The sequence below is a fragment of the Lathyrus oleraceus genome, chromosome 7, assembly GCF_024323335.1.
Source record: "Lathyrus oleraceus cultivar Zhongwan6 chromosome 7, CAAS_Psat_ZW6_1.0, whole genome shotgun sequence".
Taxonomy (NCBI): Eukaryota; Viridiplantae; Streptophyta; class Magnoliopsida; order Fabales; family Fabaceae; genus Lathyrus; species Lathyrus oleraceus.
In genome coordinates this window covers 12,174,171-12,194,634 of record NC_066585.1, presented here as the reverse complement: position 1 = coordinate 12,194,634, position 20,464 = coordinate 12,174,171, and the positions used below count along the sequence as shown (strand labels likewise).

Sequence of the window (20,464 nt, the reverse complement as noted above, 5' to 3'; positions counted from 1 at the left end):
AATCTATAGTTTAAAACTCAAGAATGTGTCAATTTGAAACTGTAATGAGAGCTTAGTTGTTACAGAGAAACCATGGATAAAAATCTCCATTATTTTCAATAAAGACTGAACGTATAAAGAATTGCTTCATCATCTGCCTGTGTTCCTTGGCAGATGACACAAACCACGAACTTCAAAATCCTCATTTCTTTCATCTCAGAACAAGCAATCCTCCAAGCAACCCGTATACTCAGCGCCACTTCACAATGCGCGCAACCATACTTCTAGAAATTGCCCAAACAACCTTCATTGTCTATAGGATGAAAGAGTACTTTGGCACTTTCTTTCCATCAAGATGTCTACCATTCACCCTCTTATCTATTCTATTTGTGTTTCTGACTTGACTTTTTTTCACATTCTGATTGTTTCTAAATGCTACTATCAACGGTATTATAAATCATCGTAAGTGCTGCATAGGATTTATAAAGCCGGTGTTTGGAGCAAGAGGCCGTTCATACAAACTAATGCCTAAAATATTAAATTGTGGTCACTTCACTTCAGCTTTACAGTGAGACAAGTGCATGTAATGAACAAATTAAAAATTTCTTGTAGCTAACATCACAATTTACAACAAAAATTTCTTCCTAAGGATTTCGGCCATAGAAAGTTCTTTTTCAATATTATGTGAATTGCGTACTTATAGTAGACGTATGTATGTCTCAACAAGTTTCATCCCCATCGTAAACAGGTATCTGCCATTTTTTTGTATTCTTTTTTGGGTCATCAGAAAGGCTAAGATCCGTCTCATCTTCCTTGAATGTTTTTATGAACCTTTTAGCACCTCTCAATATAAGCCTCTCGATCATGAATAATTGGTAGTTATTCTCGATCACTGGATCTATTATATGGCTGTAGTTTGACGAATATGCCAATCTATACCTGCAAATTTGAATCACAATAGCATAAAGTTAGCATTCGATGCCAGCCAAAAGTTTCCTTCAAAAACTAAAGCATACGAGTGTCAGTTACATAATTTCTATTAAGAAAATGGTTAGATATGATCAAGTGACCATTAGCCGTAAAATCTATAGCAAACCATAAATAATCCAACATAAAACAGATAAATGACATTATAAAACAAAACTACCAGAGAGAATAAGATTGTAACTTTAAAATGCATTGCTTTCTTGAGTTCAACAAAGATACAGTGAAATGAATATTAGCATGCTACATTTATTGATGAACAAAATCAAATTTATACAAAATTAAACACAAACGTTTCTATTACTGTCAAACTGCTGAACATGCTTTGTGCTGTCAAGGATAATCATTGTGTATATTTCTAGGAACCCTCCACCTTGATACAAACAAGAAAACAGATACCTGACAGAAAGCGATGAAAAAAACCCTGGAGTCCTTTCATTTGAAGCAATAAATAAGGTTCTTCCAGGTGCAACCCACTTTGCTATTCTACAACGAATAAACTCAGGGCGGGTATCCCTATCAAGGTGTGGGTGCAAGGTCCTCGACACGCCAAACCTGTCCTTCCTAGTTTTTATTTTATCCCCACGACGAACATGGATTGCATCATAATCACCAAGTAGTGCTTTGATCTGTGAGCAAGTGTTCAATCAGAAAATTCAGTGTAACAAGGAGAGATTGTTCAATTGTAATGCCACAGTTTTGGCATGTCAAGCATATTATAATCAACATTTGAAATTCTGAAATGTGCAGGATAACTAGAGCAGAGTCATCTGTTGGATAAAAAGATAAATTTCTATGAAGCACAGTGATGGAACTCTAAAATCCATTAGTAAGAAATTAAGTAAAGAAAATGTATCAACAATGTAAACTATTCAATAGATGAAAAAAGAGAACAATATAGAAAGGAATAAATTCCAATCTACCCCAGAGCAAGACTCCTCTGAGGAGATAACTCTCTTTGCCTAACGATAACTGTTCTTTTCAATATTCTAATATAATACATACAATTCACTAACATCACCATTTATATTACTAAGGCATAACTCACATGCCAACTAAGAATCCTAACTCACTCTTTATTTATCATATATCCCTACCATCCTCATTATTGCATAATACTTACTTTTTCCTTATGGTCTCTATCACATAGACCCCGACACTCATATAATTTGAGAAAATTACATAATTGAATTTAATTACATGTGTCGGTGTCAGGCACTAACATGTCTTGGACACCAGACATGCCTTCAGTTATAAGTGTTGGTGCTTCAGAATTCTCTTCAAATATGCTCTAAGTTTTATCCTTTTGGTAATTGATTCTATCAAACTATCAATGCAAGTAAGAAATCAGAACAGAAAGTGTGAGAATCACTGTATATTGATGATAACAAACAGAATTAAGGTAATTCTGGATGTGAATTCCCTTTTATTCATCTAGATCCACTTTCTCTCTCATCACACCTTACACACCTGGCCACCTCAGCAAGTTAGTTACTAGTGTGCACTCCTATTCCCTGCTTCCCCACATACACCCTACCATATCTGTCATATTCTCAGGAGGCCAAAAAGGAAGCAACAAAATGATAGGTGGAAGCTCCCACAAAGTAATGCCAAGACAGACTTCCTACCAGCAAGAAGCTAGGATGTGCAATCCCAACTCAAAACTATAGCCAGGATTAGCTATCCAGACCGCAAGCATGTTGCCTTTCACAATACTTGTCTCCCACTGCCATTTGATCTGACAATGGATGGTCATCACAATCTGGTAGCAGGGATTCAATCAAGTCAGTCCCTTATAAACCAAGTTAACAGCAGCTAACAAATCACACTCGATACATTTTGTTATTATTGGTATAACTATTTATTTTTCCCTATATTACATTTAATAATTTATCATCTCTTTCCCTCTATTTCTCTCTCGGCAATAAATAACTAAAGGTAATATTGACAAAATAGTAATTAATGTTGCATTGATCTTTGAAAACAAAGAGTAAATAGGAGCAAAAACTTTCTGCAAATGCGACAAATAAAAAAGGAACGGAGGGTAATTTCCAAATCCAATACAGGAAAGCAAAAAATATTAACAATCATGTGCTCGAAGGAATAGATTTAAAATCCAATGTAAAATTATATTGATTCTACATGTATATGTTAAGAACTAAGAGGTTATGAATGAAGCTAACCTTATCTGCGGCTTCTCTTAGTTTTTTTGAGGCCATTGATGGCAAAAACGAATATGGTAACATTATAGCACTACGGTTGTTTCGATCCTTGCATTCCATAAACCTGGAAAGCCATCATTAGCACCTCAAAATTCAGAAAAATCTCTGCTCGTAGCATATAACAATTTTTTATGTTATGAGCAATCATCTTCATAGTAGCACCACTATGGCAGTTTGTAAGGCATGATTCCCATCTCAACTTGTCGAGTCATAATACAAATAAAACTTTAAGTCAAGTACATCAAGCATATGTTCAACTCGTAATTAGACATTAGCCATATCATGTCCATCGGTTTTAAACTTAATAGCTTATGCAAATCTCTCTATCACATACCAGCTTTTAGAACTGCAAGTTCAAATTGAATTCTTTTAATTAGAAAATACAGGTTAACTTAATATTTAATACGTTCCAATGTGGAGTGAAGTCAAAAACACATTAGTGCGAAGTTCATGGTGACAGATTTAATGGAAATTCAAAACCATAATTTGTTTCCTTGTAATGCCAAAGACCTTTATCATATTTACAGCTTCTCAAGTATCACCAATTGCACACAGAAATTTGCCACCCACAATTTAAGAATCCAATAACAACATACCCCACCATATATATTCTAGGCATCATCAACCTTAATTTTCAATATAATCAAATAAAAATGGTGCATCATAGTATACTTGAATGGACATTTAGAGGAGGGAAAAAAGAGATGAAACCTACCAAGAAAGAGGGCTAGCAGTTCTGTTTATGAGCATTAAATTAGAGTACTGATTGTTTTCTTTAAGCTCGACACGACTAACGCCTGCCACGTGAGCAACTCCTCTGTCTCCAAGCTTCATGCTGGTCGATAGAACCTTATACCATTCTTTTGAATTGTCAAAAATTACAGGGACAGTTTCCGACATGAGTTCTGCATCATATAAAGAGTCCATGGCACAAGAACTTGCCGCCCACCTGTAATGGATAAACAAGTCCAGCTAAATGTGTGTCTTTTAAAAACAACTACCACATGCTTTGTTTTTATTGGACATCAGTGTAAAACTAGTTTACATTGAAACTAGTTTACACTGACGGTTCATATCCTTATTTCTCTAATAAATATGTTACAATGCAAAAAAACCATATGATTTAAAGGATACACTGTTAGTGCAATTCAATGAAAACTCACTAGTCTTCCACATCACCCCACTTTTGTGTGGGTAGTTTGAAATTAGTGGTATGACATGGAGAAATGGTGGCCTTTCGTTGTTTGTCCGTGTAAAACTGTTTTACACTAACCGGGTATGTCCATTAAACTCATAAACATAAATAATGATGATTTGAACTGTGAAAGAAAAAAAAAACTTACTGATCCTCCGAAGTAGCATTAGTTGAACGATGAAGGATCCCTTTCTTATTATGTATAGGATTGATACACATTCTGGATGGCATAACAAAAGTTCTGCAATTTCAAAAACTTATGAACCAAACCGTAGGAAAGTAATAATTAAGAAGAAAATGAATTTAAAAGTTGTTATACCTGCGGAGATAAGCGGCTTCTTCGAGGGCACACCTAAGGCTAGATTCTTGGTGACCCAAACCCTCACAGGATCCACAGTGTTTTCCAGGGCAATCGATTCGTGTGCCCCAATACAGGTACTTGTTGTCATAGCTAGAGTACTTAATGTATTGGGATTTTGGAGAATCAGTTGTGAATACAACTGAGGACAGTAGGAACAAAAGAGCTATTGCACACACGGTTGCGCCCAACACTACAATTCTGGATCCCACTGCCTTTGGTTTCCCCTTTAAGGTTCTGTTAAATGCCATTGGATTGGATTAAATAATGAGTGTTGATTTAAGACTTTGGTGAGGAATGCATCTGTTTGTTTGTGTTTATTGTCTGTTTAATTGATTCTGACTCGCGTGACGAGCATCCGAAGTAGAACTGCTATAATGTAGCATGCATGAAATAAAGTTAAATAAAATGATTTAAGAAACATTTGGCTGCATAGTTTATCAAGAAACATGTTTAGTTCAAGAAACCTAATGCCGTGTAATTCAGGAAACTGAATCTATTATAAATGTCTGAGGCAAAAATATAATGAAGTAATATGTGAAACTCCAAACTATTACAAAGAACCAATCTGCTGAATGCTATCAGCTGAAGTTACTATTTGCTAATTTGAAGCAAAATGAGCAAACCAAACAGTATATGAAGATCACCAAATTCACATCAAATGGATTGAAAACGAAAGATAAGTTATTAATATAACTTGAAATCTGAAATCTGAATACCTAAAAGTCCTTAACCATGTAGTGTGAAGGTGCAAGCAAAATCTTAAAAGTAAATCGCGAATGTGAAGGAAAGAATCACGAACTAACTCAATCACAAAATGTGGAGGTGTGAAATATGAATGGCGAAGGAGTCAAGCACAAGAGTCAAAGAACTGTGTAGTTGTGATACGTGAAGGTGTGGGAATACACAACGAAGGTGTGAATCCCGAACGAAAATAAAAAATGAGGAAGAATATGATTATCACGGCGAGAATGAGTGACGAAGAGTGAAAAGCAAGAGTTAGGGATGATTGTGATTGTCTCAAATCAATTTGGGATTAGGGTTTATGTTGCAAAGGCTAAGAGAAGTTCGAGAATCACTATTACAACGGTACAGTTGCTTCCCCACCAATTTCTAGAGAGTTTAAAAGATCTTTAAAAAGGTAGAGATTATAATGCCACAAAAGACACAAATGCTTGTGTTGTTATAAGGATAGTGACGATAATGCTAATCATCAATTCTCAACAAAGAATCATCATTTATAATGTCACCAACACCACCAACAATTATTTAGAACTTGCCTTTCATAGTAAGATTATTTATCAGTTCATTTATTTATATGTATACATGAAGAAACTTTTTAAAAATAGCAACTTCTTATAATCATGTCATAATTAGCTATTTTTATGTTGTAGCAAAGAAAACTTGCGTTCTCTTTGGATGAGTTACAATAAAATGAAAGAAATTTGACAAAAGTAGAAAAGTAGTGTAAAAGGTAAAATTGATCCAAAACACTATTAACTCTTAGAAGTTCATTAACCAGGACAATAGAAGTTCAATGATTGATAGCGCGTTACCTGTTCTTCGGTGAACTTAGCAATGATTAATCTTTCTCTTGTTAATCTGCTTGATTCTATTTCTCTTATTCCTTTCAATTGTGAGTATCGATTTAAGATGTCGGCGATGAACACATCTGTTTGTTTGTGATGTATGTGTTTATTGTTTGCTTGATTGATTCTGACTCACTTGAACGGTGTCTCTTTCCAGAGAAGCTCTGTATGGGTAGTTCACAGTAAGTGGCGAGTTAAACCTATCATACAAAAGTAAACCCATGAACCAAAATTTCTTTAGCTTATAAAAATTCTTAAGCAGAGTCACTCATAGTGCACCAGTATTGTAAAAGAATTGACAGCAATTCAGCATTAGTGTGAAAGATTAGCATCATATTTGATTTTTCAAAAGTAAATATTTCAGTTCAGCCATGTAAGAAAAGCAGTTTCAAAGTGGCATGTTCACCTAAAGTGTCTCGGCACACAAAAGTACTAATCTAGTGTGAAATCTGAAAGATGAATGAATACCTTGTGAAGATGCAAACTAAATCTGGAAAGTGAATCTGAAGCGTGAAGTAGGTTCTTGCGAACGAACACAATGGTGAAGCGTGAGAGTGGTGATTGTACTAAATCAATTTGGGATTAGGGTTTGTGTTGCAGAGTGGTGTGATTATAACTCTATGTCATCGTTGAAAAACATCAATGTTGTTTTCAAGAGGAAGAAGCAGAAGAAGAGAATTTTCGGACAGAAATCGGTTGATTCCGGTGGTATTTCAGTTTATTTTACGGCGGCGAGTTGGTCACTCACTCACCGAGTTGGTTGCCTCGGTGCTAGATCTGTTTTTTTTACAATGAAAAGTGCTCTGTTTTTTTACATGATTGAAAGGGTAGCAATAAACATATCCTTTCTTGTTTTGTTTTTTTTTAAGTAATATATGATTTATTCTAATTTTTAATTTTTAATTTCATTTTTATTTTTCTAAATATGTTTTGAGATTAAAGATGCTGCATTTTCGGTGTAAATCATTATTCAATAAATTTATAAGATTCAATTATATTATATCACTATTTTAAAGATTAAAAGTGTGATTCGGCGGAATACACGTATCTGATTGGTTGATAGTATAAAAATATTTTATATTGTCAATGCATATTCGTTTTGTCATATTTTTTTAAAGATTAATTATTGTTGAAGGGTAATTCAATATTTTAGTATTTCGTCTACGTGACATTATTGTTTTTGTATATAAGTAGTAGTGTGTTTAGCAATTAAGAAATGTAATAGCTGTAAGAGCAGTTTGTGTAGCAGTGGGTGTGCAACTATTTTAATATTTACAGTAACCGTTTTAGTAAAGTAGTGGAAGTTTGTTATTCTTTTTTCTCTCTCTTCTTTCATCTTCATCTATTTCACCTTGTGCACCAATAATTGGTATCTAGAGCTCTGATTCAGATCCATAAGAAAACACGAGTGAACGGTGAGGCATTGTGTGATTGATTTCGTTTCTTGAGTTCGTGTTGAACTTTTGATTAGAATCGTAACAAAACCACATTTCTTGATTCTGCGGAATTGGGAAACATTATTGTTTGGTGAGATCTAAGTTTTGCACAAGGTTGAAGATGAACAGAAACGGTAATCTAAGTACCAAGTTTTCAATGTTCGATGGCAAGAACTTGAATCGTTGGATGATTCAGATGTGTGTGTTGTTTGGCGCTCAAGATGTTCTTGATCTCGTCAATGACGGTTACGTACAAGTTACACTTCTTGAAAATGCAACTAACGTGCGGAGAAATGTTCAGCGTGATCTAAGGAAGAATGATCAAAAAACGTTATTTTACATCCATTAGTGTGTGAATGTGAACGTGTTTGAGAAAATCGATGACTCGACAACGACGAAGGCTACATGGGACACACTGGTATGGTGTTATGGCTGTGATGCATCAGTGAAAAAGGTAAAGCTTCAGTCTCTACGTAAGCAGTATGAGAATCTCAGCATGAAGAACAATGAAAAGGTACCTAACTACATCTCTAGAGTGATTATGATCACAAATAAGATGAAGTCATGTGGAGAAACATTGTTTGAAGAAAGTATCATTGATAAGGTACTTAGAACCCTTACTCCTCGGTTTGATTACATCGTTGTAGCAATTGAACATTCTAAGGATCTTAGCACCATGAGGATAGAAGAGATGCAAAGTAGTCTAAAGGCACAAAAGTTGTGTCTGATTGAAAGAACCTCTAAGAGAGAGGTAGAACAGGCTCTAAAAGCCTCTTTTGTCAAGAAGGACCAGAAACGGTCTTATTCAGAAACCATGAAGAGATCTGATGGTGTTCAAAAGTCAGAAACCTCAACTTCTGAAAGATAAAAGAGTGCCTAGAAGGGGAAGGAGAAGTATGATAACAAGAAAGTTTAGTGCTACTGTTGGGAGAAGTTTGGTCACTTCGCTACTGATTGTTGGTCAAACAAAGAAAGGAAATTAGAAGAAGCAAACATAGCTAGAAGAGATTCTAATGATGAATCTGTGCTATTGATGGCTTCTGAATCTGATGATGCGTATTTGACAGACTGGCGGTATATGGACACTAGATGCTCAAATCATCTTACTAGAAATAAGAAATAACCGGTTGATTTTGACTCTGGAAAGAAGACCAAGTTCAGATGTGCTGATGATAAATACCTCAATGTTGAAGGTATGGGAAATGTTAGAGTAGTTCTGAATAATGATAAATCAACATTGATTCATAATGTGTGGCATGTTCCAGGCATGAAAATCAATCTGATGATTGTAGGTCAATTAATTGAGAGAGGTTTTCAGTTACCATGAAGGATAATCTTTTGAAGTTGTATGACTGTAATCAGAAGCTAATTATGGAGTCAGGACAGGGGAGGAATAGAACATTCAAAGTGAATGTTAAAACTGCAGACTCTGAATGCCTTAGTGCAATAAGTGTTGTGAAGGAAAGTGAGTTGTGGAACAAAAGATTTGGTCATTTGAACTTCGGAAGCTTATGGCCTCTGAATTCAAAGAAGTTGGTATATGGAATTCCTGCAATCAAGAAATCAGAGAAGTCGTGCAATATGTGCATGAGAGGGAAGCAATCAAGATTTCCATTTGCATTTGAAATGCCTCCAAGAGAAAAACATGCTCTGAGTGTGGTGTATTTTGATGTGTGTGGACCATTTCCAGTACCTTCACTTAGAGGGACTAAATACTTTATGTCATTTGTTGATGAGTTCACAAAAACGACATGGGTATCTCTTATAAAGTTCAAATACGAGATGTTTGCTGAATTTAAGAAATTTAGAATCAAGGCTGAGAATTAGTGTTGTCAGGAGCTGAAAATTCTCAAAACTGGTGGTGGAGGTGAGTATAACTCTATATAGTTCAGAAAGTTCTGTGAGGAGAATGCAATTGAGCATGAGGTAACTTATTTATACACTCCTCAACATAATGATCTTGTTGAAAGAAGAAATCGAACTTTGCTTGATATGACAAGGAGCAACGCTGGTGTAGTGCAAGCTTCTGAAGAGAGTTCTAACTCTAAAGGACATGCTGCCTCTGAAGAGGATTCAACCTCTGAAGGTGAGTCAGAATAAGAAAATGATTCTAAAAGTGACTCTGAAGGTGAATATGATTCTGATCCAGATTCTGATGGTGATTCAGACTCTGGTGGAGATCCAGACTTTGGGAATGTTCCAGACTCTAGAGGTGTTCATGCCTCTGAAGGTGGTACTTCTAGGGTTCCAGCATATGATATTGTTCCAGCATTCGAAGGAGATTCTGAACAAGTTCAGAGACCACAAAGAATCAGAAACAATTTAAGAGATTTGCAGAGTTTGACATGCTATAAGATAATGAAGTAGACTCTGAAGGAGAAGTCATTCAGTGTACCATGTTAGTAGACTATGAACCAAACAGTTTTGAAGAAGCACTTAAGAAGAAAGTGTGGCTAAAGGCCATGAAAGAAGAACTTGAGGTTATATAAAGAAATAGTACTTGGGAGTTGACTAAGCTTCCAAAGGACAAGAAAGCCATCAATGTCGGATGGGTTTTCAAGGAGAAACTCAAGCTAGATGGATCAATTGGCAAACACAAAGAAAGGTTAGTGGCAAGAGGGTTTCTACATAAACCTGGGCTAGACTACTTTGAGGTGTTTGCTCTTGTAGCGAGACATGAGACAATCAGACTGGTGATTGTGATATCTGCTAACAGGAATTAGCCTCTAATGCATTTAGATGTGAAATCTGAATTTCTGAACGGTCAATTACAAGAAGAGGTATACGTGTCACAACCTCCTGGATTTGAGAAAAAGAATCAGGAAGGGGTGGTGTACAAGTTGCATAAAGCCTTGTATGGACTGAAACAAGCTCCTAAATCTTGGAATTTGAAGATTGATTCATTTTTCAAGCATCAAGGATCCAGAAAGTGTGAGATGGGGTATGGCATGTATGTTCAACATACTTCTGAAGGCAATATGATTATGGTGTGTCTTTATGTTGATGACATATTGCTAACATGGAGTTATGAACATGAGATAACTAAGTTCAAGAAGGTGTTGATTAATGAGTTTGAGATAACTAATCTAGGAAAGTTGACATACTTCTTAGGGATGGAGTTTATGTACTCTGATAAGGGTATCATTTTGCATCAGTTGTAATATGAACTTGAGATTCTGAAGAGATTCAAACTGCTGAATTGTAAGGCTACTATCACACCGTCAAAAACAAATCACAAATTGGATTCTAATTTTTAAGGTGATGATGTAGATGCCATAATCTTTAAAAAGTTGGTTGGCTCTCTGAGGTATTTGTGTAATACCAGACCTGAAATTTGTTATGCAGTTGGAATAGGTAGTAGGTTCATGAGTAAACCGAAGTGGTCCTATTACCAAGTTGTTGTCATGATTCTGAGGTATATAAAGGGAACTCTGAAGTATGGAGTTTTGTTCCCTTCTGGAAGAAAGACTAATTCATAGCTGATAGGTTACTCAGACTCTGCTTGGTGTGGAGACAGAGTTGACAGGAGAAGTACTTCTGGATACTTGTTTAAGTTTCTAGGAAGTCCTATTTCTTGGTGTTCCAAGAAGAAATCATTTGTTGCTTTGTCAACCTGCGAAGCAGAATATATTACAGCTGTTGTGGTTGTGTGTCAAGTTGTTTGGCTTCTGAATTTACTACATGATCTGAAGATCAAGGTAAATAAGCCTTTGAAGTTGATGATTGATAGCAAGTCTGCAATCAATCTTGCCAAGAACCCAATGCTGCATGGGAGAAGCAAGTATATTGAGACTAAGTGTCATTTTCTGAGAAGTCAGGTTCATAATGGAGTGCTAGAAGTTATGCATTGTAGCATTTAGAAGTAACTGAAAGATGTTATGAAGAAAGCGATCAAGACTGATAAGTTTTTCCACTCGAGGGATGGAATTGGTATTGTTAGTTTTGATTAGATAAATCTTTAATTAAGGGATGGTGTTTAATGGTATTTTAGTATTTCGTCTACGTGGCATTATTGTTTGTCTATATAAATAGTAGTATGCTTAGCCATTAAGAAATTTAATAGCTATAAGAGCAATCTGTGTATGCAACCATTTACTTAACTGTTTTAGTAGAGTAGTGGAAGTTTGTTATTCTCTCTTCTATCTCTTCTTCCATTTTCATCCATTTCACCTTGTGTACTAACAATTACTATGCATTATCAGTATGAAAATCTTACACTGTCAATTCATCACCATCATCCGTTGCATTACTTTATAAGTTGTTAAAATAAAAGTCAAAATTTTCCTAATATATAACGTCTATGATTAACTAATATTGTAAAATCCTTTTACACTCTCAATGTATTTTAATTAAATTCTTTTTTATTTCAACTGAAACTGTTAATGTTATCAATCAGTATGTGTTAGAATTAATTCTAGGTAATAACATGTTTACAATAACTGATTATTTCCATATTAGTATCTAATATTAAGTTAAAATATATATGTTATTCATGTTTTTACGTTCTAATGTAAGATATGAGAAGGAATATTTAAGTTATGATTCCGTGGACAGATTGGATGGTGCTGGCAATGAAGCATTTGATGTACTTACTACTGTATTTTAGAATACACTTACAACATCAGGACTTCCTCATCACATGATTAAATTAAAAATTGGTACACTAATAATGCTTCTTATAAATATTGATCAATCTGAAGGATTATGTAATGGAACAAGACTTATTGTTACAAGATTGACATACCATGTCATCATCAAAAAGGGGGAGATTGTAAGAAGAAGATTTGGTTATGCATTTGGCCTTTAGTTTTTATGATAATAATACATTTTTTTCTTAGAGAATAATTTTGTACCCTAATGGTTTTGTCTAGTCTGTAGATTTTGCTAATAGGTTCTGACTCTGAAGAATTGTTGTGTGACATCATCAGATTCTGGACTCAACACACTATGACTTTGAAGAGATACAAAGTGCTTTACAAGATGATGTCTAGTTCTAAGAATTCTCTTAGACAACGGTTCTGATGAACATTTGTGCTAAAGCTTCTGATTGTGACAGAAGAGCCTCTGAAGGTGTGTCAAGCCTTCAAGATTTTACGCTCTCAAGTTCTAAAGAGTCTGAAGAACAAGATCTGAAGACTCTAAAGACTAGGTTCTGATGAGTTGTGTAAAGACTCTAAAGACCATAGTTCTTTAGATTCTCTCAACTAGTCTATTGATAATTCTAAGCATGCATATACGTCATTTATTCATAATCCTCTAAAGATTATAAGATAAGATCAAAAGGTTTTGCGTTAGGAAAATAGTAAATAGTACAAGATTAACCTTCCCTCAATTATACTGATTTTATGGACTTAGAATTGTATTATTGTACCATTTTTCCTCCCATTATGCAAAACATTATACAAGGAGGCAATTGCATTTTGCTATTCCAATTATACCCTCCAACAGATCATTTCATTGCTTATATAAAGGAGACTTGGAAGATTGGATAAATTGCTAATTCACGCTGCTATTTCACATATACACACAATGCTTTTTGTTGAACTAGAAATTATTATGTATAGATAATAGAAACACACATAGAGCTTTTGTTCGTTATTATGTGAGAAATTCATTGTATTAACCTTGTGTTATTCTACTTTCTTAAAAGCAATCTTGTAAACACATTCTTATAAATCTTATTTGTTTGAGTATATTCCTTGAGTGACTAGGGTTTTAGTCAGATAGACTCAAGAAGACAAAGGTGGGTAGTCTTTATGTGTCTGTAATCAATTTCGGTTATAGTGGATTAAGTATTTGTTGAGAATGCAAGATCACCTTGGCGGGTGGACTGGGGGTAACTTAGTTAACAGCGAACTAGTATAAAAATAACTGTGTTATTTTTCTTGTTCGTATTTACTGTTTGATTGTGTTTGTTTTAAAAAGATTTTATTTTTAGGAACCCAATTGAAACCCTTATTTCTTGTGTTTCTTGCCACCTTCAACAACAACAACTAAGACTTATCCCACCAAGTGGAGTTAGATACATGGATTGAATTTTTTCCATAATGTTCTATCTAGGACCATGCTTTATCTAAATTTTTAATCTTGAGATCATTCTTAACAACTTCTCTTATAATTTTTCTAGATCTTTCGCTACCTCTAGCTATTTGACTCCTCTTCATGCATTCTACTCTTCTTACCACAAAATCTACAAGTTTTGTCTCTACATGCACAACCCACTGAAGTTTATTCTTCACCATTTTTTTCTACTATAGGTGCCACCCCAATGTTCTTTCTAATATTATCATTTCTAATCTTATCATGTATAGTCTTACCACACATCCAACATAATATCTTCATCTATTCAACACTTATTTTATTCTCATATTGATTCTTAAACGCCCAACATTTTTCTCATACAACATCATATATTTTATCATAGTCCGATAAAATTTTCCCTTCAACTTGAACGATACCTTTCTATCACATAAAGTCCCTAAATCTCTCATCCACTTCAACCACCCATCTTGAATCTGATTACATCTATAAGACCCCAATGTTGACCCTAAGATCCCTCATGCTATCTCATCATATGCATTAGCTTTAGGGATCACACTATGGCATCCTCCTTACCCCTCATTCATTGGGTTTGCATTGGGAGAGATCACCAAGCACATTTTAGTGTATCATACTTTGTTTTTCTTTATTTACTAACCAAAATGCCACAAATATGCCAATATATAATTTGTTTCTTTTGTAGGTAGAGTGTGTGTGTCCACCAATACTCCCTCAAGCTCATATCTAGGGTTTGAGACCCTCAATGCTAGGAGACTAATCAAAATATGGTTCACAATGATTCTAGACATCATATATGGATCCCTATGGTCTTCACATATCATTTTGATCAAGAAATCATCAAGAGTTTGAAGCTTGTTTGTCTTGGAAACCCTAATTCATCTGGGTATCTTGTGTGACTTCCTGATCCGCTGTCGCACACGGGTCAAAACGAATAATTAGAAAACTATAGTTTAGCGGAAGCGACAACTCAAGTATCGTATCGCAAGGATTCTTGTATTATTATTAACCTAATGAAATCGATTTAAGGGGGGTTTATGTTTAGTAGTCGATTTAGAAAACAAAGCAAAAAAAAGTGATCAAAATAAGAGATTATAAAATAAGCCAATCTACTATTTTCGGTTTCTGGCTAATCACTGGTTTTTACCTACCAATTCCCTAAGAGGCTTTGATCTCTATTCGATTCAAATTCGATTGACAAGCGCAATAGATATATGACAGATTTATATTCCTATATTCTGAATTAAGCAAACAGATAAATACAATCGTGAATTAAGCAAACACGATTTACAAACGCAATTTAACGACAAAGCGGCGAAAACGACGATTAATAGTTAGGAATGCAATCATAGGAATTTAATCAAAACCATTCCACAAAATACAAATTAAGCAAATGAAATTTCATAGAATAGAATTGAAAGAGAATGAAATTAAATTGATAGAATAAAAAACCTCAAAGCCTTGGAAATTCGGTTACAGCAGATTGACTCTAGGAGATTAGTTCCTCTTCATGATCGCACAAAAGCAAAAAGTTATTGGGAATAATGTGTCCCCCTGTTACAGTGCAAAGACTGCTCCTTTTAAACAAAATAAGGGTTTCACTTATAATTCAAAGTGGGTCGGAAAACTTAAATTCGGCCCAACAAATGGCCCAAAAGAAAATATTTCCTAAAGTACGAAACTTCAACAAATTATTTGAGACGTCTTCACTCCGAATCAGATTTTGGCTTCAACATAAAAGGTGTAGCTCTTTCTCTTAGCTTTCCAACGTATGTCAGAACTTGCAAAACGGCATCCCGTAGCTCAAGTTATGATCCGAGAAATGGACAAATATCAAATAACCGCTAAAACTGAAAATATCAAACGAAAATAGATTAAAGGCAATCATGAACTTAAATCTAAAAATAGAATAAAATAGTAAAATAAGCAAAATAAAGTAGATAAATGTTTAAGTACAATTATAGAAGAATGTGCATCAAAATGTACTGATCAAATTCCCCCATACTTGAACTTTTGCACTCCGAGCAAAATTACAATTTTAAAACAAAAGGAAAGAAAACAGAGGATGCACTTCCAAAAAATTTCAAGATACAAGGTGTCGCATTACGCGAAAAACCGACGGGAAAACAAGAACAACAGAGCCGCCACCGTGCGTTATTTATCCCAAAAGAGGGAAAGGAAACGCTCAGAGTAAACCTAGGAAAGAACATGGTCTCGCGACCAAAGAGAATGGGTTCGGGAGTCGGTTATGCGAAGGGAAGGTATTAGCACCCCTACGCATCCGTCGTACTCGACGGGATCCACGCACAATAGAAAGGAAAATGGTTGCTAAAACACTGCTCAAACACACACACACTGGCTGAAAGAGACACAAGAAAACAAACAAGACTGAAACTGACTCGGCAGGATATCGCATCCTGGGCCTACTTAGTCTATCAGGCATAGACATCAAAGTCAAAGTAGTTCGGACTGGGGAAACGACACATGCTCGCTAGGATATCGCATCCTATGCATACGTATCTCCTTGGACGAAGGAGAATCAGAGCATTCGTAGCTCGGCTGACACGCACACAAACAAACACAGGCAAAGGCAAACATGGAGCCTGAATGCCAATCACTGGGCTTACATCAGCATCCGAACCAACAAACACACGCACAGGAAACCAACTGCCAATCGCTGGACTTACGTCGGACTCCAACCAGAACACACACAAGGGTGGTTAAGACACAAAGGGTTGAAAAAGAAAAAAGGCGCCCGGAGAGATCAGCTCAATCTCCTGCCTACATACTTCATCTGGTATGAAGATCAGGGCGATGTAGTTCCCCTACGCAGGGAAAAGGACCTAGCCTAACCAGATAACAGAGGGAGACACAACTCTAGGGAGACTACGACTCGAGCCTAGATGTTGTCATGCAAGATCATCCCTAAGTTAAGGTTTCTAGCTAACTGGCACAGGGAGCCAGCCTATCCTAATCATGACTTGCACAGGAAGCAAGCCACACACACACTTAACTTGCACAGGAAGCAAGCCAAGCAAAACCTAACTTGCACAGGAAGCAAGTCTAAACTAACCCTAACTTGCACAGGAAGCAAGTCAAACAAACACACAATCACAAGTTAGCACACACTATACACAAACAAGGGGCTCAAACAAGGTTAGGTTTTAGTCGAGGGGTCATATCAACCTCAACAAACAAACCTCTGGAACTGGGTAAAGGGTGCTCTTAACCTTGACATTGAGAGCCAAGGTGAAGCAGATGAAAGGAGATGAGGGGTGTGCCTCATTGCTCTTATCCCTGGCCAGGGAGAGCATTTCAATATCAGAAGGTGTGGGAGTTCAGAATGGGGGAACTCTCTCCACAAGTTAGACTCTATAGATCTTGGGCTTTTACCCACTATGCATCAACACAGGTAGTGTGAGCAATGTGAGTGACACACAGACTAGCAGGGGATAGGTTGCTTATCCCTTGGGTTCTGCCAATTGCCTCTTCACTTAGGAGGACTTTGCATATATACAGGGACAAGATTTAAACATACACAAACATTGCCTCTTAAGGAGGACTTCAGACAGTTGCCTGGCCAAGTAACAGGCCAGGTCTTCCAGACTACATGAAGATTAGAAGTATACCTCAATGCAAATTGCTTATACAAGCAAAGCAAAGCAAAAGTTCACAAGGAACTGAGCAACTAAAAGCACCTGAAATAGTCAAGCAGATGTTAGTATGCAACTTCAAAACAAAGCAAAAGGAAACAGACATTAACAGTTTAATCATAGGCAAATGGATGTGCAAGTCACAAGGCTCAAGGCATGTGAGCCAAGCAGCCTACAAAACAAAACATGTTAGTCATGGTATTCAAGCAAGTTCAATCAAAAAGAATTGGTCTCATTGGTCATTTGTTGATCAACCTGAAAAAATGAACTCAACTGTGAGTAATAGGACCACTAGGGCAAGCCTAGGGTCAAAAGGGAATGAAAAAGTTCAAACAGCAAGTGGCAAGCATCCAAAATCATGTTCAAACAATTAAGAAACAATACCAATTGGTTTCATATTCATATCAATCACCATCATCATTTCATGAACAAGTTAAGTCAAGGCATGGCATTTAGAAGCTCATAGGAGTCAACAGCAAGACTTGCATCAAAAGCACACTCAAACATTTCCAAAAATTACCAAATAAATCATGATCAATCATAACACATAGCATGGTAAGCATGTCAAATTTCATCTCATTTGAACAAGTGGAAGGCAGTCAATGAAAATCAGAAAGGCAGGGCAATTTTGAACATGCTCAAAGAAGTCAACCAAACATGCATCAACTTGAAAAATTCATAAATCAGAGATGGCATATGATAAATGAATGGGACTAAAACCATGGCAAATCTTAGGATGTCTAGTTATCTCATACCAAATTTCATGTCCATCTAATAAAGTATGAGCATTTCACAAAACAAATGGGCACATGTGCCAAAGAAAGTCAACATAAGATCAAACAGAGAACAAAAATCTCAATCAAATGGAAAATGCCATAAACAAATCCACAAAAAATCACATACAAACTAGACATACTCAAGCTCAATCATGTAAAAAATCAATCCATTTTGAGGTCAATAGGCATGGCTATAAAAATCAACAAGTTGCACATCAATGGTGTGACACAAATTGTCACACCCTACTTCAAAAATTCATAGCTCACAAACCAGATAAGATAAATTCATGATCTTTATACCAAACTTACCATAGGGATGTCTAGTTTGTGCACAAAAAATTTCAAGTCTATAGGATAAAGCATGACTATTTCACAAATGATTTGGTGGAATGTGCAAAATGTGGATACATGTTACAAACCAATATGCCAAATAAAATCCATTCATCACAAAAATCTGGAAAAAATATGACAATTAAGTAGAGATCATGATGAAAAGAATGCAAAAAATCCCATTCAAATTGGACTTAAAATGATGAACCTATGATTTTTACAAGTTTGGTGATCAAAAATGAAATTAAAAATGAAAAACAACATAATTCAATGGGACAAGGGCACGCTGGATGGCAGTTTTGTAATTCCCAGGTCACTTAACCAATACGCGGTCGTTTAGGGCAATGAAAGGAAATAAAATGATTGGCTGTTGGCCAACAGTGCCATGCAATGCACGTGGGGACAGAAAAATCTGGGCAAGGCATTCATATTTTAGGGTTTCATGTACAGTAGCATAACATTCATCTTCCCAAATCGATTCAACCAAATTTTTTTCCAGAAATTGCAATTAGACACACCAATCGACTCAGCAAAGCACAACTAACATGAATCCATCATTTATTTTCACTAAAACACGATACAACTCATGAATCGAGCAAGAATAAATTTCATCATTAAACTTTAAAACAGCATAACTCCTAAACTACTCAACCAAATCATGTGATTCGAAGCTTAATTTGATCAGGGACAAGAGATCTACAAAGTGCATATCATGAATTAGAGAAAAAAAGAGATCGAGTTTTTACTTGATTCTGAAGAAATTCGAGAAGCAGTGGTTGTTTGGTGCTGCAAGCTTGAAACAGATGTCCTATAACCTTCCAAATGATGAATGATGAAGATGGTTTGGCTCAAGGAAGCTTGGAATGGATGCAAAAGATTTCTGCCATTAGAGGAGCTTGAAGAAGACAGTCGAGCAACAGCTGCTACAGATGGAGAATGAAGGTTGGAACGGGCTCAAAATGGTGATTAGATGATGAAGCAACAATGGCCAGCTCGTGTGTTTCACAAATTTTCAAAGGAAAGCTCAAAGTGCAAAAATGGAGATTTTAGAGAATGAGAGAATTCTGTGTATTTTGGAGGCAGCTAGGGCTTTGGAATGACAGAAAAATGGTTAATATACTTCTGTTTAAGGTTGGTTTAATGAGAGCTAATCACAATTTTGTTTTATGAATCAAATTGCTAAATGACCATTTTGGTTCTCATGGTGAGGTGTGATGGCAAAGGTCACGAATTTGGGCCTTCCACAAGTCACAAACAACATTTCAGATCATATTTGAATGGCAAAAGTGTTTGGAAATGAAGAAATCAAAAATTCACAATTTCACTTTACTTAAAAATAATTCATGTAAGTGAAAAAATGCCATTTTGATCCATGAGGTTTTGGTGCATGAGGGTTACATTTTTGGAAAGAGGAGGTTAAATATGACTTGTTGGGAAAAACCTCACCAAATTTGGCCAAATGGTTTGAGAGATATGGCCTTTTGAAGTTCAAGAATTTTTGAAAATGAATTGATCATATCTTGCCAACCATACATGGGAATTGAGAGTTCTTGGACTTTTTGGAAATGGGAGAACAAGATCTTCAACTTTCATGTTGGGCAAAAATTCATTTGAAGCTTGTATCATGATGTAAGTTTAGGCTCAAGAAGTTTCCATTTTTGGCAGTTAAAATTACAGGTCCAGTTTCTATTTTTGGAAATTTCTGATTTGGCTTCAAATTCTTCAATGTTGATGTTTGACATGATATATGGGGCCTATTTGGACATGAATAAGCTCTCTCAAACCAAATCCATCCATCAAAACCATAAAATCAATCACAGTTGACCAAGTTTGACTTTTTAGGGTTTCTGACTGACTGTGCATTGACTGATGGCTTCTGGGCATC

General features: G+C 35.8%; 1 protein-coding gene across 5 annotated transcripts; it reads right to left on the bottom strand.

The window, feature by feature from the left end:
• Positions 1-6: 6 nt before the first annotated feature.
• LOC127101342 (uncharacterized) lies at positions 7-7,173 on the bottom strand. Of its 5 annotated transcripts, none has more exons than XM_051038730.1 (8): positions 6,796-7,173; positions 6,295-6,527; positions 4,700-5,110; positions 4,529-4,621; positions 3,901-4,134; positions 3,147-3,249; positions 1,363-1,592; positions 7-918 (listed from the first exon to the last, which is right to left on the bottom strand). In XM_051038730.1, exons 3-8 carry the CDS (start codon positions 4,987-4,989, stop codon positions 699-701), a joined length of 1,170 nt encoding a protein of 389 aa, XP_050894687.1. In that variant the 5' UTR covers positions 4,990-5,110; positions 6,295-6,527; positions 6,796-7,173; the 3' UTR covers positions 7-698. The 5 variants fall into 5 exon arrangements, with proteins under 5 accessions (XP_050894687.1, XP_050894686.1, XP_050894690.1 ...); XM_051038729.1 differs by having other exon boundaries at positions 4,700-5,107; XM_051038733.1 differs by having other exon boundaries at positions 4,700-4,975.
• Positions 7,174-20,464: the final 13,291 nt, after the last annotated feature.